The sequence below is a fragment of the Danio rerio genome, chromosome 22 (genome assembly GCF_049306965.1).
Source record: "Danio rerio strain Tuebingen ecotype United States chromosome 22, GRCz12tu, whole genome shotgun sequence".
Lineage (NCBI taxonomy): Eukaryota > Metazoa > Chordata > Actinopteri > Cypriniformes > Danionidae > Danio > Danio rerio.
The window spans coordinates 15,036,391-15,058,029 of NC_133197.1; the positions used below are offsets into that span (position 1 = coordinate 15,036,391).

General features: G+C 36.7%; 3 protein-coding genes across 3 annotated transcripts; all 3 read left to right on the top strand.

The window, feature by feature from the left end:
- Positions 1–2,730: 2,730 nt before the first annotated feature.
- Positions 2,731–6,616, top strand: sult3st5 (sulfotransferase family 3, cytosolic sulfotransferase 5). Its single transcript, NM_001082875.1, has 6 exons — positions 2,731–2,998; positions 3,545–3,747; positions 3,831–3,957; positions 4,790–4,884; positions 4,964–5,144; positions 6,173–6,616. Exons 1-6 carry the CDS (start codon positions 2,833–2,835, stop codon positions 6,298–6,300), a joined length of 900 nt encoding a protein of 299 aa, NP_001076344.1. The 5' UTR covers positions 2,731–2,832; the 3' UTR covers positions 6,301–6,616.
- A 3,501-nt stretch (positions 6,617–10,117) lies between these two features.
- sult3st4 (sulfotransferase family 3, cytosolic sulfotransferase 4) lies at positions 10,118–15,199 on the top strand. Its single transcript, NM_001308830.1, has 6 exons — positions 10,118–10,283; positions 10,831–11,033; positions 11,117–11,243; positions 12,588–12,682; positions 12,762–12,942; positions 13,897–15,199. Exons 1-6 carry the CDS (start codon positions 10,118–10,120, stop codon positions 14,022–14,024), a joined length of 900 nt encoding a protein of 299 aa, NP_001295759.1. The 3' UTR covers positions 14,025–15,199.
- A 359-nt stretch (positions 15,200–15,558) lies between these two features.
- Positions 15,559–20,972, top strand: sult3st2 (sulfotransferase family 3, cytosolic sulfotransferase 2). The gene is made up of 6 exons (NM_001079947.1): positions 15,559–15,829; positions 16,667–16,869; positions 16,944–17,070; positions 19,460–19,554; positions 19,648–19,828; positions 20,572–20,972. The coding sequence occupies exons 1-6, from the start codon at positions 15,664–15,666 to the stop codon at positions 20,697–20,699; spliced, it is 900 nt and encodes a 299-aa protein (NP_001073416.1). The 5' UTR covers positions 15,559–15,663; the 3' UTR covers positions 20,700–20,972.
- Positions 20,973–21,639: the final 667 nt, after the last annotated feature.

Sequence of the window (21,639 nt, forward strand, 5' to 3'; positions counted from 1 at the left end):
ACGTGTCATTACATGATCACATGCGTCTTTTGAGGTGCGCCCAATGACTGTAAAAATATGGACGACGCGACAGCCCCTTTTCCTATTGAACGCCTTGAGGGCAAAACACCTGCTTGACGGGCACAAACTGTCTCAAAAGACTGCTGAAATTGGAGTCTTGACATGCGCAGAAGGACTGTCTGATGGAGCCAGAGGAGGAGCCACGAAAATGAGCGGAGTCGAGCTTCCAACCAAACGCTTTATGTAAAATCAACCACGCCCCTCGAACTTCTCAGCATGCGTTTGCTGTCATATCAACACAAATGGATGTAATAACGTTAACAAATATGAGGGTTTTTTATATTCAATCGCGCCAGCTCCGGGCTGCAGCGCATAACCTACTCGCGGCGTCGCGGGCTGATTCCAGCTCGCATGCGGCAGCGCCGGCTCGCTCGGCCGCCGCATCTGGCTCGATTGACTCGGGCTGGAATTGGGCAGTGAGTCCAGGCATCCGGAGAAGGTCCAGCTGAGGTAGTCAGTCTGAGCTCTGAGAGGTAAGTCTCCGGCAGGCGAGAATCTAGCCGAACTGGTCCGAGTGTATTTTGCCATCTGGGTGGCTAGGCGTGTATCAGCAAACTAATAAGCCCGAAAAAAGCCCTGACTTTAGCGAATAAACAGTGTTCCACCAGATCATGTATGTCAGAAACTGTAGTTTACTGCTGAACTCATTTTGTCATGGTAAAATAACACAGAAATCGAATAATAACATTTCAGTCTCCTGCCGAAGCTCAGACGCGCTGCTTTGAGAAACTGTCAATCACAGCTGTCAATCACGATGACACGCCCAGCGTTAAATTACTGCTAAAAACAAACTGTTTACAAAAATGAAGATCTGCACCTATTTCAGCACAATAACCAGTGCCTTAATCGACCAGAACCATCTTTCTGGACTTTTTATTGCAAGTGTAATAATTTTTTTTATTTGGGCTCAAGTCTCCTTCATTAACACGGAGGAGGCGGGCTTTATGACTTGTACTGCAGCCAGCCCCCAGGGGGCGATCTAACGGCCGAGACCTTCACTCAAACGCAGGCTTGCGAGACTGCTAAGGGCACTGCAACATTTTACAGATATAAACCACACAATTTCTTTTTTTAATGCACTCAGTGCGATGTTCAGACCCAACTGTGTTAACCGCATCAGCTAAACTCTCCCACTCTATTTTTTTCTTTTGTTGTTAATTCCGGAGAACAAACTTGCAAATAACACCGCTTTTCTCCGGTCTACCTCCGAAAGCAGCACCTCCAATTCACATTCTGTTCAAAGTTTCTCTTTTTGCTTGATTTTGCCATTGCTTTTTCGTTGAGTTTTGCCATTAGCATAGTCATTAGCATATTCATACGGGGGAGGAGGCAGGGAGGGGTTGTGTGCTCGTGCATGTTGCGCTCAGTTTCACGTTCATTCGGATGTACAGAAGAATATGCGTGAGATTCAGCGTACGCAGTGTTTCATACATCTGAATTTTTTTCTGCGTACGCACATTTACAGCTTTGTGCGTACGTAATGTTTTAGTAAGATTTCCACGCAAGTCTTCGTACATGTGGCCCCTGGTCTCCATGTCTGTTTTTTTCCTCTCCTGTTTCCTATCATATTCCATGTATCATCCCTTCAAATAAGCCATCTCCATTCTGCAACCTGTTCCAAGTGTCTCTGTTTAACTACCATCCTTATACAATAAACTGGTCATATACTCATTGCCCTGGTTCCCATATCTTTCTGTGACAGAAGGCTGGACCATTAAAGTCATCAGATGAGCTGTTACAATTCTTTTTAGGTGTTTGTGGACTCACTCAGGCAGGTATTGCAGACACCACCACCACCATTGAGTACTTCCGCAAACAGTTGCACTTCATTGCAGCCTTCAGAGTTCCCCAACCAACCAGAGCCATCTCCTGAGTTCCCCAACCAGCCTGAGCCATCTTCTGAGTTCCCCGAATGGTCCAAGCTGCCTCCTGAACACCTTAAAAGGCTTGTGTCACTTCTGGAGTTCCCTCGGAAGACCCCTACCAATATAACCAGGGCTTTTTGCTCTGCCTGTCTTTCTCACTCAGCCAGTCTCAGCTTGGATCCTTGCCCTGCGTGCATTATTTGGACACTGCCTTCAAGGCCAGCCAGTGCACTCCTGGCTTCCAATGCTGTTGACACCGTTCCCAGGCTGCAACCTTGCCGGTAGCCCTCAGACCTCCACCCTTACCAGCGTTCTTCAGGCCCCTAGCCTTGTCGCCTTTCCCCTGGCCGGTACCCCTTTGACTTCAAGGTTAACTGGCAATCCCCTGGCCCCTGCCAAAGCTTCACAGGCATCCAGCGTTGCCAGCGAGTCCCAGGCTTCCAGTCCAACTGCTTTTCCCAGGCTGCCAGTCCAGTCAGCACTCCCCGGGTCGCCAATCTAACCTGATCCTTCCTGAGTGATCCCAATCTCTCTCCATAGCCTGTCTTGTTGCAGCCCCTAGTCATTGGTTCACCTCCTCTGTACAAGCCGGGCCCTTCACCCCTGTGTCACCTCAAACCATGCCCTGCACACATTCCTTTCTTCCTTGGAATCGAGTCCCATGAATGAATACCCTCCTCCGATCCAAAGTCGTATAGGAGGTCAGCTTCTGACAATAATAAAGACTTAAGTTGATTCTCCCAGTTCAAAGTTTGGTCATAAATAAACAACCCTTTAACTTTACTGTATATTGTGTAACAGCAACGATAAGCTCTTTTCTCAATGAAATCTGGCCCTGAATATACAGTAACAGGATCTACTTCGTGGTTTACAGTCTTGCTGATTCTGGCTCAGAAAGAAACCAAACATGGCTCAGGAGGAATGCAAAATGATTAGTGACAAACTGTTGAAGTACAAAGGAACTGTCCTGACTCTGGAACCCAGCTACGACATTACTCCAGAATATATTGACAGTATACAGGATTTTGAAACAAGGGATGACGATGTATTTGTTGTTACCTTCCCCAAATCTGGTAAGTGTGCAGTGTATGCTGTAATTGTGAAACTCAGCTGAGTAAAGGATATATAATGTATTTTTACATATATATTTTAAATATGACATATAGATCTATGAAATGTACTCCATAAAATAAATTTACATTTTAGAAATCTACAAATGCATTTTTGAACATGTTTTGTGTAGTTTTTAATTAATAAACTTCTTAACTGTACAAATCACAAAAAAAAATCACAAAATCACATCTATATTTGTGTGTCGTTTTAATCGATGTATTCTTTAAATCTCCATCTACACTCTTTTAGGAGTGTAAAATATATTAAATGTCAACCTCAATAAACCAAAATTTAAATCAAAATGAATTTTATGGTCAAGAAAATACATTTTGATTTACATTCCGGTTTATAGAGGTTAAATTAAATATATTGTTGATGTCAAAATGTAGTTAATGTCAGTATGAGTTGAACTAGCTAAACTTTGCGTTAGGTTATGTTTGTTGTATAACAGGAATATTTATCATTTTCTGTTTTAAAAGCTCAGTGTATTTCTATATGTCTCTCAGGTACAGTATGGACCCAGCGGATCATAACTTTAATTTATGAGGAGGATTTCCCGGAGAAAGCCAAACAAATCACATTCGAGCAAATGCCCTGGATTGAGTATCGGGAAAAGGGGAAAGATTACAGCACACGTCCATCTCCAAGACTCTTCTGTTCGCATCTACTGGAGCCGTTGATGCCCAAAACTCTCAAAAGGAAAGGAAAAGTGTGTACAAACTCTCTAGTCGATTCGACTGTTTTGAGGTCAGGCAGGCGTATGGATTTTAATGAGGTTGTTTTTACTATCAGGTCATCTACGTCATGAGGAACCCCAAAGATGTCATGGTTTCATATTTTCATTTTTCCCAAAAAATGAAAGACCTGGATTCTGCCAAGAGCTACGACGAGGTCTTAGAGAATTTCTTAACAGGATGCAGTAAGAGCAACATTTTTGCACAACATTTATTCGTAAACAACAATAATTATAATGATAATTAATCAGATAAACACTAGTTTGTAATGTAATAATATAACTTTTAATTTTGTCTTGTGAGCTATAATAAACATTTAACCTATACTTTGTATCATATCTCGTCTATTTTAAATATTGCTCATATACTTCTCTATTGTAAATTAAACAGTTGTCAGTGAATTCATATTATATCAATATACAGGAGTAAAAAATATAAATATACATTTAAATTTAAAAATATATATATATTGGTGTTTTTTTTAGCATGACACAATGTTTAAAAAGAAAAAGTAAGAGATCAAAATCAATTTACTGTCGCCCTTTAACCTAAGAAATAATTTGCACTTACACATAAAGCAATTCTGACAAACTAAATATCATTTAACAACCTGATGACTGAGCAGGTGACTGATGTTTGATAGATATTACTGAGCAACTGTTATTTACAAGGATAAGGACAAGAATACGCATCTTAAAGCATAACTACAGCAATCTACATGTAAAAACATTTAGATGTTTTTCAAAGGCTCAGTTCCAATCATATACTGCCAAACTCCTTCAGAATATAATATGTAATATATTAAAATATACATTTCCTGTTTTATTATTTCATATTATTCTCAAGTTTCTTCATTAAAATAAAAGCAAGCTTAAATTTATGCATCAATGCATTGAAGATAGGCAATCATTTAAGTTGAGTTGAACATGTCATTTTCATGTCTATGATCAAAAATTGGGGAGAGTTAAGGGGTTAAAATGGTGACCTTGAATACACTAATGCTGTGTTTTACTTTAGTGGTTGGTGGCTCCTGGTTTGACCATGTTAAAGGATGGGTGACAAGTAAAGACAAATACAACATCCTGATCCTGACTTATGAAGAGATGATCAAGGTGAGACCAGTTTGGTTTATGACCATTTAATATCCTTATGTCTCCTTAGATACAATAACATGTACAAATCGTCCACCAGGACCTCAGATCCGTCATTGTGAAAATCTGTAAGTTTGTTGGCAAGAATCTGTCAGACGCAGCCATCGATAAAGTGGTGGAAAGAGCAACATTCAAGCAAATGAAAGTAGACCCTGTGGCCAACTATGAGTCCCTTCCTGTGGATATCATAGATCAGCCGAAAGGAGCTTTTATGCGCAAAGGTAAGACAAAAGTGAGACATAAAGAGCTGGTATTTGAAGCAGTTGCTTCACGTTGCTAAACATATAACATAACCATCTTAATTTCCCCTGAAAGATAATGCAGATAAACAGGGTGAAAATTTTAATAAAAATACTGTTAGCATCACAGTTTTTCTCATTTGTTGATTGAATTAAAGAGATTCACAATCTTTGAGTTTTTTTTATTTTATGTTGAGGAAAAATAAAAATAAACTGAAGAATGTTGGGGCAAAACAACCACCATTTACTTCCACAGTATATATATATATATATATATATATATATATATATATATATATATATATATATATATATATATATATATATATATATATATATATATATATATATATATTATTTACGTGTATATGGACATCAAAGGCTGCTTTTCCCCTACATTTTTCAGATTATCTTGATTTGCATTAATGGAAGAAAGAAATTCATAAAAGTTCAGAACCACTTGAGTGTGAGGAAATTTTGATTTTTGGGTGAACTGTCCCTTTAAGAACTGCAAGCAATACAAATAATAATAAATAATTAAATAAAGAGACTTGCAAGCATTTGTTGTAGAACAATCTTATGTTTCAATATGCAAATGGAGCATTCATTCATTCATTCATTCATTCATTCATTTATCTTCGGCTTATTTATCAGGAGTTGCCAAAGCAGACAAATGGAGCATATTTTATGTTTTTATTAAATAATTTAATTAAATATACACTAATTTGCATACATTTCTTACATATATATTTTTATTTGGCTTATTTAAATTAATGTTTTCATTTATTTGGACATATTAGAGTCACAGAGTATTACAGAGAAGATTTTTTTTGGGGGGGGGGGGGGGGGGGGGGGGTGGGGGGATGTGTTGTTATGACTCAATAATTCAGAACTGTGAACATCGCATCCCAACAGAAGAAGAAGAAGAAACACGTTTTTTGAGTTTGTAAAATAAGAGATATACTTAGGCATGTTATGTGTCTTTATTTGTTTTAATTACTGTATTTCAGGAACAGTTGGAGACTGGAGGAACTCTTTAACCGTGGCTCAGAGTGAATGTGTTGATCGTGCCCTTGAAGAAAGAATGAAAGACGTGCCTCTTAACCTGGTCTGGGACATCACAGAACTGCGTGGCTGAAAACTTAAGTTGTGACTTTTATTTTGAAACAAATAAAGATATAAAACTATCATACTGATAAAAGGAATGCTTATCATGAAGAGAAAGTTGATAACTTGCTCTAAATTAAATGTCTCCCAATTTTATGGTTTTTGTGTTTATAACGAGATAACCAATAATTTTTTGTATGGATTTTTTTTATTGGTTGAAATACTAGGTTCTGACTTCTCTGTAATATTTCCGACATTCTTTGGGTTTTTCAGAATAACCAGTAGATGTAAGCAAACAAATTCAAGTTCAGGTCACAAACACAAATGTTATGATTTCAAACGTGAATGTCAAACCCAAAATTTAAATTAACTTCCCCACAAGTTGTTTAAGACACCATCTTGTTTTATTTGTTTTGGGAATGTACTAGTTAGTGAATCGAAGTAAAGGGTGATAATAATAAGCAAATTGTTATATTTATTGAAAATAAATAAATATATTTAAATATGGGGTATGTTTGGGGTGGTTTCGCCCAGTGTGCCATTTAAACTAAAACGGCCACTGGGTGAATGTTAAATCCAAAATTAAAAATGAACTTGTCCAAATGTTATTTAAAACACCATGTTTTATTTGTTTACTTATGGTGTATGTATAATTTGTGGGTCGATTTCTTGTCCTACTGTGATTGCTTCACTACATTCTTTTCCACGCTCAAAACAGCAAACATGACTTTTATGAAGGGGTTATCTTGGGACAAAGCCCTAGTAAGAAGCAAACTCTCCTGAACTGCCATTATCTCTTATTTAAGAAGAACTGTGTGACATTGAACCGGTTGGCATTGAACCAAAAATGACAATTCTGTAATCATTTACTCACCCTTCACTTGTTCTAAACCTGGTGGAGTTTCTATCTTCTGTTGAACGCAACAGAATATATTTTAAAGAAAGCTGGAGACTGTAACCACTGACTTACACTGTATTTTTTTCCTATTATGGAAGTCAGTAGTTCCAGGTTTCCAGCTTTCTTCAAAATATTTTCTTTAGTGAATAACAGAAGAAAGAAACTAAAGGTTTGGAAGCACTTGAGTAAAGAGTGGGTAAATTTAAATTTTAAGGTGAAATACCCCTTTAAATAACACTAATTAAAGACACAGGACAAAGATAAATCTGAGTCTGTTTATGATGGCTATCATGGCATTTCATTTGTCAGTATATCTAGATAAGAGGTTCTCAATCGAGGGCCTTAGTCAGCTTTCAGGAGTGCCACAGAATGACTTTAAAGTGTTTGGTAAACTATTATTAGTAAAATACTAAAACCGAAACTAATCTCAAATAAAATATTACAAAACAAACCTTAAAGTTTGATCATAAAAAGACTGAATGTTAGTATCTGTTTCATAACAGCATTAGTAAGTCTAAGTTGATTGTAAAAATGATTGTACGACTGATCTTAATGTTACAATGTTCCCCAAAAGCATCGTAAGTCTTTAAGAAAAATGATCATATGACTGATCTAAATTAGATCATAATAATAATCATACAACAGACCTAAAAGATCCAAAGCACAGCAGCAAGTCCACGTCTGATTGGCTGAAGAAAGACAAGATTAAGATTCTGGGTGGCCTAGTCAAAGTCCTGATCTGAATTCAATTGAGATGCTGTGACATGACCTTATAAAGGCAGTTCATTCTCCCTCACCTCATCTGATCAGTCCCGCACCTGCACATCATCACCCCAGCATTAAATAAACACGCATCACTCCGCATTCTGGCTGTGTCTGAAACCGCATACTTCCATAATGTATAGTACGCTAAAATCAGTATGCGAGCCGAGTAGTATGTCTGAATTCATAGAATTTGAAAATCAGTATGCAAGAAGTATCCGGATGACTTACTGCTTCCGGCGAGATTCTGAAGTACGCCTCCCATGCATGCTGTGCTATCCCATGATGCCCCGCGACAAAATTCATGAATGGGAGTGAAACTACGCAACTGATGCAGGTAGGTCACGTGATGATGACAAAATGATGGATGTAGTATGTCAGAATTCCATTCATCCTTCTCACATTCATACTTTATAGAACGTACTTGTCTAACGGCCGAGTAGTACGTTTAAATTCAAATGCAGTACCTACTGAGTAGTTAGCAGTTTCAAACGCAACCTCTGTGTCCGGCCTCGGAGCATCAATGAAGTACTGCACTCTCCATACGGTCAGTGTCTAACATTTATTCAAATTTACTCACCTCTCCTTGTTCCTTGCTATCTCCTGTATTTGTGTCTCTATTGTTGATCCCTCCTGGTTCCCTGTCTGGTCTCTTGGTTGAAATCTGTTTATGGTTTCCTTTGCCTGTTAGCCATCTGGTCTCCATGTCAGGTTTCGTCCTCTCTTGTTTTTCATCATATTCCACGTATCATCCCTTCAACCAAGCCATCTTCATTCTGCAACCTGTTTCATGTGTTTCTGTTTAACTACCATCCTTATACAATAAACTGTTCGTATACTCATTGCCCTGGATCCCATATGCTTCTGTGACAGAAGGCTGGACCCTTACAGTCATCGGATGAGCTGTACAATCCTTTTCAGGTGTTTGTGGACTCACTCAAGCAGGTATTGCAGACACTACCATCAGCATTGAGTATTTCCGCAATCAGTTGCACTTCATTGCTGTCCTCATTGCTAAAGAACGTCAGGGCTTTCTCCAGAGTTCCACAACCAGCCAGAACCATCTCCTGAGCTCCCCGAATGGTCCAAGCTGCCTACTAAACACCTCAAAATGCTCATGTCACTTCTGGAGTTCCCCCTGAAGACCAGTACAGTGTCAAGTGGTACCCAAATAGCTAGTACCATTAGGATGGTTAGAACGGCCTGTGTCAAGTCCACAGCAAGATCACAACCCCCTACCAATACAACCGGGGCTTCCTGCCTGCCTGCCCTTTTGACCCTGCCAGTCTCAGCTTGGATCCTTGCCCTACGTGCAGTATTTGGACACTGCCCACCTCTAAGCCTCCAAACCAATCACAATGCTACGGCCTTCAAGGCCAGCCAGTGCACTCCTGGCCTCCATCGCTGTTGACATCGCCCCCGGCCCCTCAAGCCTCCAGCCCTACCGGCACTCCCCAGGCCTGCAACCTTGCTGGTACCCCTCAGACCTCCAGCCTTACCAGTGCTCTTCAGGCCACCAGCCTTGTCAACACTCCTCAAGTTTTCAGCTTAACCTGCATTCCCCAAGCTTATGTACCAAATGGTACCCCTTGGATCTCTAACCCTATCGCCGTTCCCCTGGCCGGTACCCCTTTGACTTCCGAGTTAACCGGCACTCCCCTGGCCCCTGCCCCTGCCAAAGCTTCGCAGACATCCAGCATTCCCAGCGAGTTCCCGGCTTCAAGTCCTACTACCGTTTCCAAGCTACCAGTCCTGTCTGCACTCCCGGGGTCGCCCATTTTATTTGCCCCTGCCCCGATCCTTCCTAAGTGGTCCCAATCTCTCTCCCTGGCCTGTCTTGTTGCAACCCCTGATCATTGGTTCACCTCCTCTGCACAAGCCGGGCCCTTCACCCCTGTGTCACCTCAAACCATGCCCTGCACACATTCCTATCTTCCTTAGAATCGGGTCCCAGGAATGAATACCCTCCTCCTATCCAAAGTCATATAGGAAGTCAGCTTCTGACAATAATAAAGACTTAAGTTGATTCTCTCAGTTCAAAGGTTAGTCAAAAATAAACAACCCTTTAACTCTATATTGTGTAACAGCAACGATAAGCTCTTTTCTTAATGAAATCTGGCCCTGGATATAACAGGCTGCACTCTGTGGTTTACAATCTTGCTGATTCTGCCTCAGAAAGAAACCAAACATGGCTCAGGAGGAATGCAAAATGATTAGTGACAAACTGTTGAAGTACAAAGAAACTGTGTTGACTCTGGAACCCAGCTACGACATTACTCCAGAATATATTGACAGTATACAGGATTTTGAAACAAGGGATGACGATGTATTTGTTGTTACCTTCCCCAAATCTGGTAAGTGTGCAGTGTATGCTGTAATTGTGAAACTCAGCTGAGTAAAGGATATATAATGTATTTTTACATATATATTTTAAATATGACATATAGATTTATGAAATGTATTCCATAAAATAAATTTACATTTTAGAAGTCTACAAATGCATTTTTGAACATGTTTTGTGTAGTTTTTAATTAATAAACTTCTTAACTTTACAAATCACAAAAAAAATCACAAAATCACATCTATATTTGTGTGTCGTTTTAATCGATGTATTCTTTATATCTCCATCCACACTCTTTTAGGAGTGTAAAATATATTAAATGTCAACCTCAATAAACCAAAATTTAAATCAAAATGAATTTTATGATCAAGAAAATACATTTTGATTTATATTCCGGTTTATGGAGGTTAAATTAAATATATTGTTGATGTCAAAATGTAGTTAAAGTCAGTATGAGTTAAACTAGCTAAACTTTGCGTTAGGTTATGTTTGTTGTATAACAGGAATATTTATAATTTTCTGTTTTAAAAGCTCACTGAATTTCTATATGTCTCTCTCAGGTACAGTATGGACCCAGCGGATCATAACTTTAATTTATGAGGAGGATTTCCCGGAGAAAGCCAAACAAATCACATTCGAGCAAATGCCCTGGATTGAGTATCGGAAAAAGGGGAAAGATTACAGCACACGTCCATCTCCAAGACTCTTCTGTTCGCATCTACTGGAGCCGTTGATGCCCAAAACTCTCAAAAGGAAAGGAAAAGTGTGTACAAACTCTTTAGTCGATTCGACTGTTTTGAGGTCAGGCAGGCGTATGGATTTTAATGAGGTTGTTTTTACTATCAGGTCATCTACGTCATGAGGAACCCCAAAGATGTCATGGTTTCATATTTTCATTTTTCTAAAAAAATGAAAAATCTGGATTCTGCCAAGAGCTACGACGAGGTCTTAGAGAATTTCTTAACAGGATGCAGTAAGAGCAACATTTTTGCACAACATTTATTTGTAAATAACAATAATTATAATGATAATTAATCAGATAAACACTAGTTTGTAATGTAATAATATAACTTTTAATTTTGTCTTGTGAGCTATAATAAACATTTAACCTATATTTTGTATCGATATTATATCAATATACAGGAGTAAAAAATATAAATATACATTTAAATTTAAAAATATATATATATTGGTGTTTTTTTAGCATGACACAATGTTTAAAATGAAAAAGTAAGAGATCAAAATCCATTTACTGTCGCCGTTTAACCTGAGAAATAATTTGCACTTACACATAAAGCAATTCTGACAAACTAAATATCATTTAACAACCTGATGACTGAGCAGGTGACTGATGTTTGATAGATATTACTGAGCAACTGTTATTTACAAGGATAAGGACAAGAATATTCTTCTTAAAGCATTACTTAGCTACAGTAATCTACATGTAAAAACATTTAGATGTTTTTCAGAGGCTCAGTTCCAGTCATATACTACCAAGCTCCCTATATTCCTTCAGAATATGATCTACTTCAAAAATATTGTCAACGTATGAAAAAAAAAGGTTCATATTGCTCAAAACAGCACCCTCACATTGTCACCAATGGACACTGAATATCAACTGGTGGTGATGAATGGTACTGCGGCCAAACAATGTTTGACTGAAAGCTAATTATTGCAAGTGGTGCTCGCTGCAGAGCCATTTGGGCAGAGCTGAGCTCCAGCGAGGGGGACCATGAGCTCTCGCTCCTCCTTTCTTGCACTTCTTCTACGAGTGATGTCACTGGGGGTAGGGTTAGGGGTGGGGTTGGTGTACGCATTAAAACAGCTTATAGGTGGATGAGCGAGAGCTCATGCTCCCCCTGGCTGGAGCTCAGCTCTGCTCAAATGGCTCTGCAGCGAGCACCGTCTCAATTATTGAGGTATGAGTTAGAGTTAAGCTTAAGGTTCAGCCTTACTCAATTATGGAATGCATTTTTTTTAGATATAGCTAATATTTTCTATCAAATTTGGGCTAAAACTGCTTTTGTAAAATACATATAATATGTAAAATATTAAAATATACATTTCCTGTTTTATTATTTTCATAAAATAAAAATTAATTAATAAATAAAACCTTTTTTTTACCTTAAGCTACAATCTGACAAGTGTCTTCATTAAAATAAAAACTAGCTCAAATCCATGCACCAATGCATTGAAGATAGGCAATCATTTAAGTTGAGTTGAACATGTCATTTTCATGTCTATGATTGAGAGTCTATTGGGAGTTAAGGGGTTAAAATGGTGACCTTGAATACACTAATGCTGTGTTTTACTTTAGTGGTTGGTGGCTCCTGGTTTGACCATGTTAAAGGATGGGTGACAAGTAAAGACAAATACAACATCCTGATCCTGACTTATGAAGAGATGATCAAGGTGAGACCAGTTTGGTTTATGACCATTTAATATCCTTATGTCTCCTTAGATAAAATAACATGTACAAATCGTCCACCAGGACCTCAGATCCGTCATTGTGAAAATCTGTGAGTTTGTTGGCAAGAATCTGTCAGACGCAGCCATCGATAAAGTGGTGGAAAGAGCAACATTCAAGCAAATGAAAGTAGACCCTGTGGCCAACTATGAGTCCCTTCCTGTGGATATCACAGATCAGCCGAAAGGAGCTTTTATGCGCAAAGGTAAGACAAAAGTGAGACATAAAGAGCTGGTATTTGAAGCAGTTGCTTCACGTTGCTAAACATATAACATAACCATTTTAATTTCCCCTGAAAGATAATGCAGATAAACAGGGTGAAAATTTTAATAAAAATACTGTTAGCATCACAGTTTTTCTCATTTGTTGATTGAATTAAAGAGATTCACAATCTTTGAGTTTCTTTATTTTATGTTAAGGACAAAGAAAAATAAACTGAAGAATGTTGGGGCAAAACAACCACCATTTACTTCCACAGTATATATATAAATATTTTGATTGCATATATATGGACATCAATGGCTTCTTTTCCCCTACATTTTTCAGATTATCTTGATTTGCATTATTGGAAGAAAGAAAATGATAAAAGTTCAGAACCACTTGAGTGTGAGGAAATGGTGAGGAAATTTAGATTTTTGGGTGAACTGTACCTTTAAGAGCTGCAAGCAATACAAATGATAATACATAAATAAATAAAGAGACTTTGAAAAAAAAAAGAATTGCAAACATTTGTTATAGAATGTTATAATGTTATATTGAACTGGAGCATTCATTCAATCATTCATTGTTCTTCGGCTCAGCCTTATTTATCAAGGGTTGCCAAAGCGGACAATTGGAGCATTTTTTATGTATTTATTTAATAATTTAATTAAATAAACGCTAATTAATTGGCATACATTTCTTACATATTTTTTATTTGGTTTATTTAAATTAATGATTTCATTTATTTGGACATATTAGAGTCACACATTATTACAGAGATTTTTTTTGGGGGGGGGGGATGGGTGGGGGGATGTGTTGTTATGACTCAATAATTCAGAACTGTGAACATCGCATCCCAACAGAAGAAGAAGAAGAAACACATTTTTTGAGTTTGTAAAATAAGAGATATACTTAGGCATGTTATGTGTCTTTATTTGTTTTAATTACTGTATTTTAGGAACGGTTGGAGACTGGAGGAACTCTTTAACCATGGCTCAGAGTGAATGTGTTGATGGTGCCCTTGAAGAAAGAATGAAAGACGTGCCTCTTAACCTGGTCTGGGACATCACAGAACTGCGTGGCTGAAAACTTAAGTTGTGACTTTTATTTTTAAACAAATAAAGATATAAAACTATCATACTGGTAAAAGGAATGCTTATCATAAAGAGAAAACTGATAATTTGCTCTAAATGAAATGTCTCCCAATTTTATGGATTTTATGTTTATAATGAGATAACCAATAATTTTTTGTATGGTTTTTTTCATTGGTTGAAATACTAGGTTCTGACTTCTCTGTAATATTTCCGACATTCTTTGGGTTTTTCAGAATAACCAGTAGATGTCAGTAAACAAATTCAAGTTCAGGTCACAGACATAAATGTTATGATTTCAAACGTGAATGTCAAACCCAAAATTTAAATTAACTTCCCCACAAGTTGTTTAAGACACCATCTTGTTTTATTTGTTTTGGTAATGTACTAGTTGGTGAATCGAAGTAAAGGGTTAGTAAATTTAAATATTTGGGTGAATGTTTCCTTTAAATTAGGCTGAAACAATCCCATTTAAAGATACAGGACATAGATGAATCATATGAAACATTTTCTACTGAGCCTGTCATGATATTTCATTTGTCAGTATATCTAGAACAGATGTTGTCAATTGAAGGACCTAGTCAGCTTCCAGGAGTGCCACAGAATGACTTTAAAGTGTTTGATAAATTACAATTTGTAAAATATTAAAAATAAAACTAGTCTCAAATAAAATGTTACAAAACAAACCTTAAAGTGTCTAAGTGATCTAAATGTTACCATGTGTTCCCCAAAAGCATTGTAAGTCTATCAGAAAAATGATCATACGACTAATAATAATAATTATATGGCAGACTTAAAAGATCCAAAGCACAGCAGCAAGTCCACTTCTGAATAGCTGAAGAAAGACAATATTATAATTTGGGATGACCTAGTCAAAGTCCTGACCTCAATTCAATTGAGATGCTGTGGCATGACCTGAAAAAGGCGGTTCATTTTCTAAAATCCTCTAACGTGGCTAAAATACAACTTTTCTGCAAAGATAAACAGGCCAAAATCTTCCCACAGCGCTGTAACAGTCTCATTGCAAGTTATCCAAAATGCTTGATTTTATTTGTTGCTATAAGAATGGCCCAACCAGGTATTAGGTTTAGGGGCAAACACTTGTTCACAATGGCGCTTTGGGATTATTATTTTTGTTTTTAACAATAAAAAACCTTCATTTAAAAATTGCATGATGTGTTTCCTTGTGTTAACTTAAACTTCACAGTGATAAAATAACTTTATGTTCTCTTATGGCTACATATATAATTTTTACTTAATGCTGTGACCATTTAATAATCTAAAGAATCTTTTCCACACTAAAGAACACTTTCTGGCATGAAAAAGTTCTACGGGTGTTAAAAGATGGTTCCGTGCATCCATTAAAGCCAATGAGATCCTTTACAGTAATTTTTACGAGTGTGTGACACTACAGACCAGGCATTCATGAACTTTACATTTCCTCTTTAAATGTATAACTTAATTTGATTCTCCCAGTTCAAAGGTTGGTCATAAATAAACAACCCTTTAACTCTATATTGTGTAACAGCAGTGATAAGCTCTTTTCTCAATGAAATCTGGCCCTGAATATACAGTAACAGGATCTACTTCGTGGTTTACAGTCTTGCTGATTCTGGCTTAGAAAGAAACCAAACATGGCTCAGGAGGAATGCAAAATGATTAGTGACAAACTGTTGAAGTACAAAGGAACTGTCTTGACTATGGAAACCAATCACGACATTACTCCAGAATATATTGACAGTTTACAGGATTTTGAAACAAGGGATGACGATGTCTTTGTTGTTACCTTCCCCAAATCTGGTAAGTGTGTAGTATATATTTTAATAGTGAAACTTGGTCGAATTGTTCCTTGAATCTCCTTACAGCATGAGATAGGTGTGTTTGGGCTGCGTTCCTGGGCTGGGAGTTCGGATGGTTCACCTGACCATGGGAACCAGTGGCGCCCCCAGAAATTTTTCATAGGGGTGGCCAGAAGAGGCCACACCAAATCTTGGGGTGGCACACAAAAATGCGGATGAGGTTGTAGGCACTGCGGAGATCAAGTTTTGTGAAGTACCTGGCTGAGCGTAATTGTTCCAGGGCGGCTGGGACCAGAGGCAATGGATAGCGGTACTTAACAGTGATCTCGTTCAAACCTCGATAATCTATGCAGGGGCGTAAACTTCCATCTTTATTCTCCACAAAGAAGAAGCCTGCAGAAGCGGTTGATGTAAATGGGCTAATGAATCCCTTTTCCAATTCCACCTTAATGTAAGCGCTCATGGTATCTGTTTCTGTTTGGGAGAGAGGAAAGATTCTCCCGCGGGGGGGCTTGGTGCCAGGCAGTAATTCAATGGTGCAATCATACTCACGGTGAGGTGGAAGTATATATTCTTCATATCTTTATTCTTTTTGGAGTGTAAAATATAATCAATTTCAACCTCAATTAACCTAAATTTTAATAAAAATTAATTTCATGGTCAAGAAAATACTTTTTGGAGGTTAAATTTAATATATTTTCAATGTCGAAATGTAGTTAATGTCATTATAAGTTAAACTAGCTGCAGCTAAACGTTGACACCAATGTTTATTATATAACAGGAATATTTTGCATTTTCCATTTTAAAAGCTCAGTGTATTTCTATATGTCTCTCTCAGGTACAGTATGGACCCAGCGGATCATGACTTTAATTTATGAGGAGGATTTCCCAGAGAAAGCCAACGAAATCACATATGAGCAAATGCCCTGGATTGAGTATCGTGAAAAAGGGAAAGATTACAACGCACGTCCATCTCCAAGACTCTTCTGTTCGCATTTACTGGAGCCGCTGATGCCCAGAGCTCTCCAGAAGAAAGGAAAAGTGTGTACAAACTTTTCAGTCAATTTGATTGTTTAGAGGTCATACAGGTTTTTAATGTTTGTTTTTGCTATCAGGTCATCTACGTCATGAGGAACCCCAAAGACGTCATGGTGTCGTATTTTCATTTTTCCAACAAAATGAAAAACCTGGATTCTTCTGAGAACTACGATGAGATATTGGAGAATTTCTTTACAGGATGCAGTAAGAACAGCATTTTTGCCCAACAAATACATTTCTTAGTAAATGATTATGATAATAATTATAATGATAATAATCAGATAAACACTAGTTTGTAATGTAATAATATAAATCTAAGATATAATATATAATTTTGTCTTGTAGACTATTTTTAATTTTTTTCCTATTTTTTGTATCATATCTCGTCTATTTTAAAAAGTGCATATACATTTGTCAGTGAATGCATGTTATTCATTATTCATTTTCTTTTGGGCTTAGTCCCTTTATTAATCCGGGGTCACCACAGCGGAATGAACTGCCAAAAAAAGTTGGGACAGGAGCAGTTTAGGGCTAGTAATTATGTAAATTGGTTAAATAATCATGTGATCTGGAGCAGATGATGTCAACAGGGGATTGTAATTATGATTTGGTACAAAAGCAGCATCCAAGAAAGGTCTTTTTCTTTAGAAACACGTAAGAAAATTATTAAAATGTTTAAAAAGAATGCTTTTCAAAGAAATATAGGAAGACATTTGGATATTTCATCATCAACAGTGATAACATCCTTTAGATGTACCATCTTCGAAACGGGCCTGGGCACGGTACGGATAGCATAGTGTGAGTAGGCCCTAAGAATCGTCATTTGTTTATAAGCGACATCACCACATGGGATAGGACTACTTTGGCAAACCTATGTCAAGTACTACAATACAGTACATAGTTAGCATCCACAAATGCCAGTTAAAACTGAACACTGTGCCAAAAGGAAGCCCTATGTTAACAGTGTCCAGAAGCAACGTCGACTTCTCTGGGCTCAGAGGCATTCGGGATGGCCCTTCACACAGCAGAAACATGTACTGTGGTCAGATGAATCATTATTTCAGGTATTTTTTTGGGAGAAATAGATGATGTGTGCTCCAGACCAAACAAAAAAAGATAATTCAGACTGATACCAGCAACAAGTCCAAAATTAAGGGTCTGTCATGGTGTGGGGTTGTGTCAGTGCCCTTGGCAAAGGTAACTTGCTCTTCTGTGATGGTACCATTAATGCTGAATAGTACATAGAGATTTTGGACCACAATATGCTGCCTTCTTTTTTTCAGGGACACCCATGCTTATTTTAACGAGACAATGTTAAACCACATCAAAAACGCAACTGGTAAAACCACTGCACAGATTTTAAAGTTCTGGCTGTGAAGTGGATACAAGCACTTGACTGACTTTCCTGCAGCCCTGACCTGTCTCCAATAAAAGTTGTGTGGCACATTTTGAAGCGCAAAATGCAACAACAAAGACCCCGCATTGTTGCCCACCTCAAGACTTTTTTGCAAGAATGATGGGACAAAATTACACCTGAATTGTTTCATCACTTGGTGTCTTTAGTCTCTAAACGTCTTTTAAGTGTTGTGAAAAGGAATGGCAAGATTACAAAGATTACAAAGTAGTAAATGCTTTACTGTTCCAACTTTTTCAAAATGTGATGCAAGAACTCAATACTTTTTTATTTGCATTTTCTTTTTATATATTAACTAATAAAATGTATATATTAATCATTTAACCGTCATCATCCTGGTAGCAGAAAGCTTAAAATTTACTGTATTTCAATGAAATGTTAATCTAATTAAACTATTTATCTTTGGAAAGGTCTAAGTGTTCGAAATATTTCCGACGTTCTTCAGTTTAAAATAATTTTACCACAGTTTTTTGTTTTGTGTCATGTAGAAAAAGCAAGAGATCAAAATCAATTTACTGTCCTTTAACTGTGCAATTATTTGCACTTAAAGCAATCTTGACAAACTATATATCATTTAAAAACTTGATGATGAGCAGGTGACTGATTTTTTTACAGATATTACTGAACAACTGTAATTAATTTGCAACAAGAATATGCATCATTACTTAGCTACAGCAATCCATCTGTAAAATAAGTCTTTTACAAATTATTTCTGAGGCTCAAATAAAATCAAATACCTCCAAACTGCCCATACTACTTTAGAATTGAATGCGTAATTTACAAATATTGCCAAATGTATGAAAAAATATACAGAAACAGGGGCGCCCTCAAATGATCACCAATAGAAACTGGATGTCAACTGGTGGTGATGTCTGGTAATGCAGCCAAACAAAATTGTACTGAAAGCTTATTTTTGAGGTATGAGTTAGAGTTAGGGTTAACCGTAACTCAATTATGGAATGCATTTTTTTTTTTTTTTTTTTACAGATATTTAGCTTAGATTTTTTTTACCATATTTACAAACCTTTTGTCAAATATATATTATATGTAACATTAAAATATACATTTCCTGTTTTATTATATCCATAAAATTAAAGGCACATAACTTTTTGTTTTATTTCACTATTTTTACTTTTTTTTTTCAAACCTTAAAAACACTAATGCTGTGTGTTATTTTAGTGATTGGTGGCTCCTGGTTTGACCATGTTAAAGGATGGGTGACAAGTAAAGACAAATACAACATCCTGATCCTGACTTATGAAGAGATGATCAAGGTGAGACCAGTTTGGTTTATGACCATTTAATCTTTCCATTAAGAGTTATCAAAGTATTCTTAGGTATAATAACATGCACAAATCTTCCATCAGGACCTCAGATCTGTCATTGTGAAAATCTGTAAGTTTGTTGGCAAGAATCTGTCAGACGCAGCCATCAATAAAGTGGTGGAAAGAACAACATTCAATCAAATGAAAGTAGACCCTGTGGCCAACTATGAGTCCCTTCCTCAGGAGGTCACAGATCAGCCAAAAGGAGTTTTTATGCGCAAAGGTAAAAGAAAAGTGAGACATAAAGATCTGGTATTTAAAGCTGTTTTAACCAAAACTCATTTAACCATATCTTAATTCCCCTGGATGATGATGCAGATTGAATTGGGTAAAATTAACCAAAAATACTGTTATTATCATAACTGATTGCATTACTTTCTTATGCTAGGAACAAAGAAAGATAAATTGAAGTATGTTGGTAGAACCATTTATTTTCACAGTATTTTTGTTCTTATATAGACATTAATGGCTGCTTTTTCAGAAATTCATAAAAGTTTAGGACCAATTCAGTGTGACTAAATGTTGTGGAAATGTTGATTTTTGGGTGAACTGTCCCTTTCAGAATTGCAAGCAATATAAATAAATAAATAAATAAATAAATAAACAAATAAATAAATAAATGAAGCGGCTTTGAAAAAAAGACATTTTTTGCATGACAATGTTATGTTTAAACGTGCAAATGGAGCATGTTTAATTGTTAAATAATAAAAGTTAATTATTGAAATTAAATATACAATCATTTGAATACATTTCTTATAGAATTTATTTATTTATTCATTTATTTGGACATATTACAGTCATAGATTTTTAGAGTCTATTTTTGGGGAGTCTGTTGTTATTAATTAATTATTCAGAACTGTGAACATCCCATTGCAAAAGAAAAAAAGTCACTATGTTTGCAGAATAAATTATATAATCTGGAATGTTAAGTGTTGTATATTTTATTTTCAAATTACTGTATTTCAGGAACAGTTGGAGACTGGAAGAACTCTTTAACCGTGGCTCAGAGTGAATGTGTTGATCGTGTCTTTGAAGAAAGAATGAAACACGTGCCTCTTAACCTGGTCTGGGACATCGCAGAACTGCGTGGCTGAAAACTTAAGTTGTGACTTTTATTTTGAACCCAATAAAGACATAAAACTACCATACTGATAAAAGGAATGCATAATATAAATGCATATCACAAACATGTCATTGAGAGAAAACTGATAACTTGCAGATTGTAGGGCGTGTACATTATCAATAATATGTAAAATATTGAGAGCTGATCTATTTTACTAAATTGATATTTGATTAGTATAATATTGTAAAAATACAGTTATGTTAAATGACCAAGTGAATGTAAATCTCTAAATTAAATGTCTTACAAAAAACTTGTATATCTGTATTTCTTTTCTCTGAATTTTTAATATTCAAATTTATTTGATAATGGGAACATATATGAGCTATATGCACAGCTAGTGTTTTTCAGCCAGTGATGAACTTCCGGTGAAAGCTTTATGTGACTATTTTCAATGTCAGAATGTTTATTTTGCAGCATCGTTGTTGTTGTAATGTAAAGAAGATTTTATTCTCTCAGTGTGGAGTATTTTCTAAGTGTAAAGCAGTCAATTTTCTCTTCTCAAAAAGTATGAAGTGTTTGCAGCAAACATGCCAGCATGTGTTAAAAAAAAACTGTGTAAGAGTATGCCTGCACAGGACCAACACTAGGAAAAGGCTATGCTGAAGAATGACTGATTGTGTAGAATAACTGAATATGTAAAGCACTGATTATATATGTTAAATACTTATATGAAGCTGTATGTGTCAGAAGCTAAAGTGAGTAACATTATCAGGTTATTATCCTATCATGACAATGTATGTAAACACTTAGTCCTTTTGCATAAGTTGCATCTATGGAGTGAGAACTTTGGTGTCAAAACAGTTGCTGACATGACCTGTGACATCTCTACTGACTGTAGCAAGCTGGCAGAGCTAAAAACCTATCCTAAAATGGTCAAAAGTTAAAATGAGACACCTAGGGCTGTGTCAAAT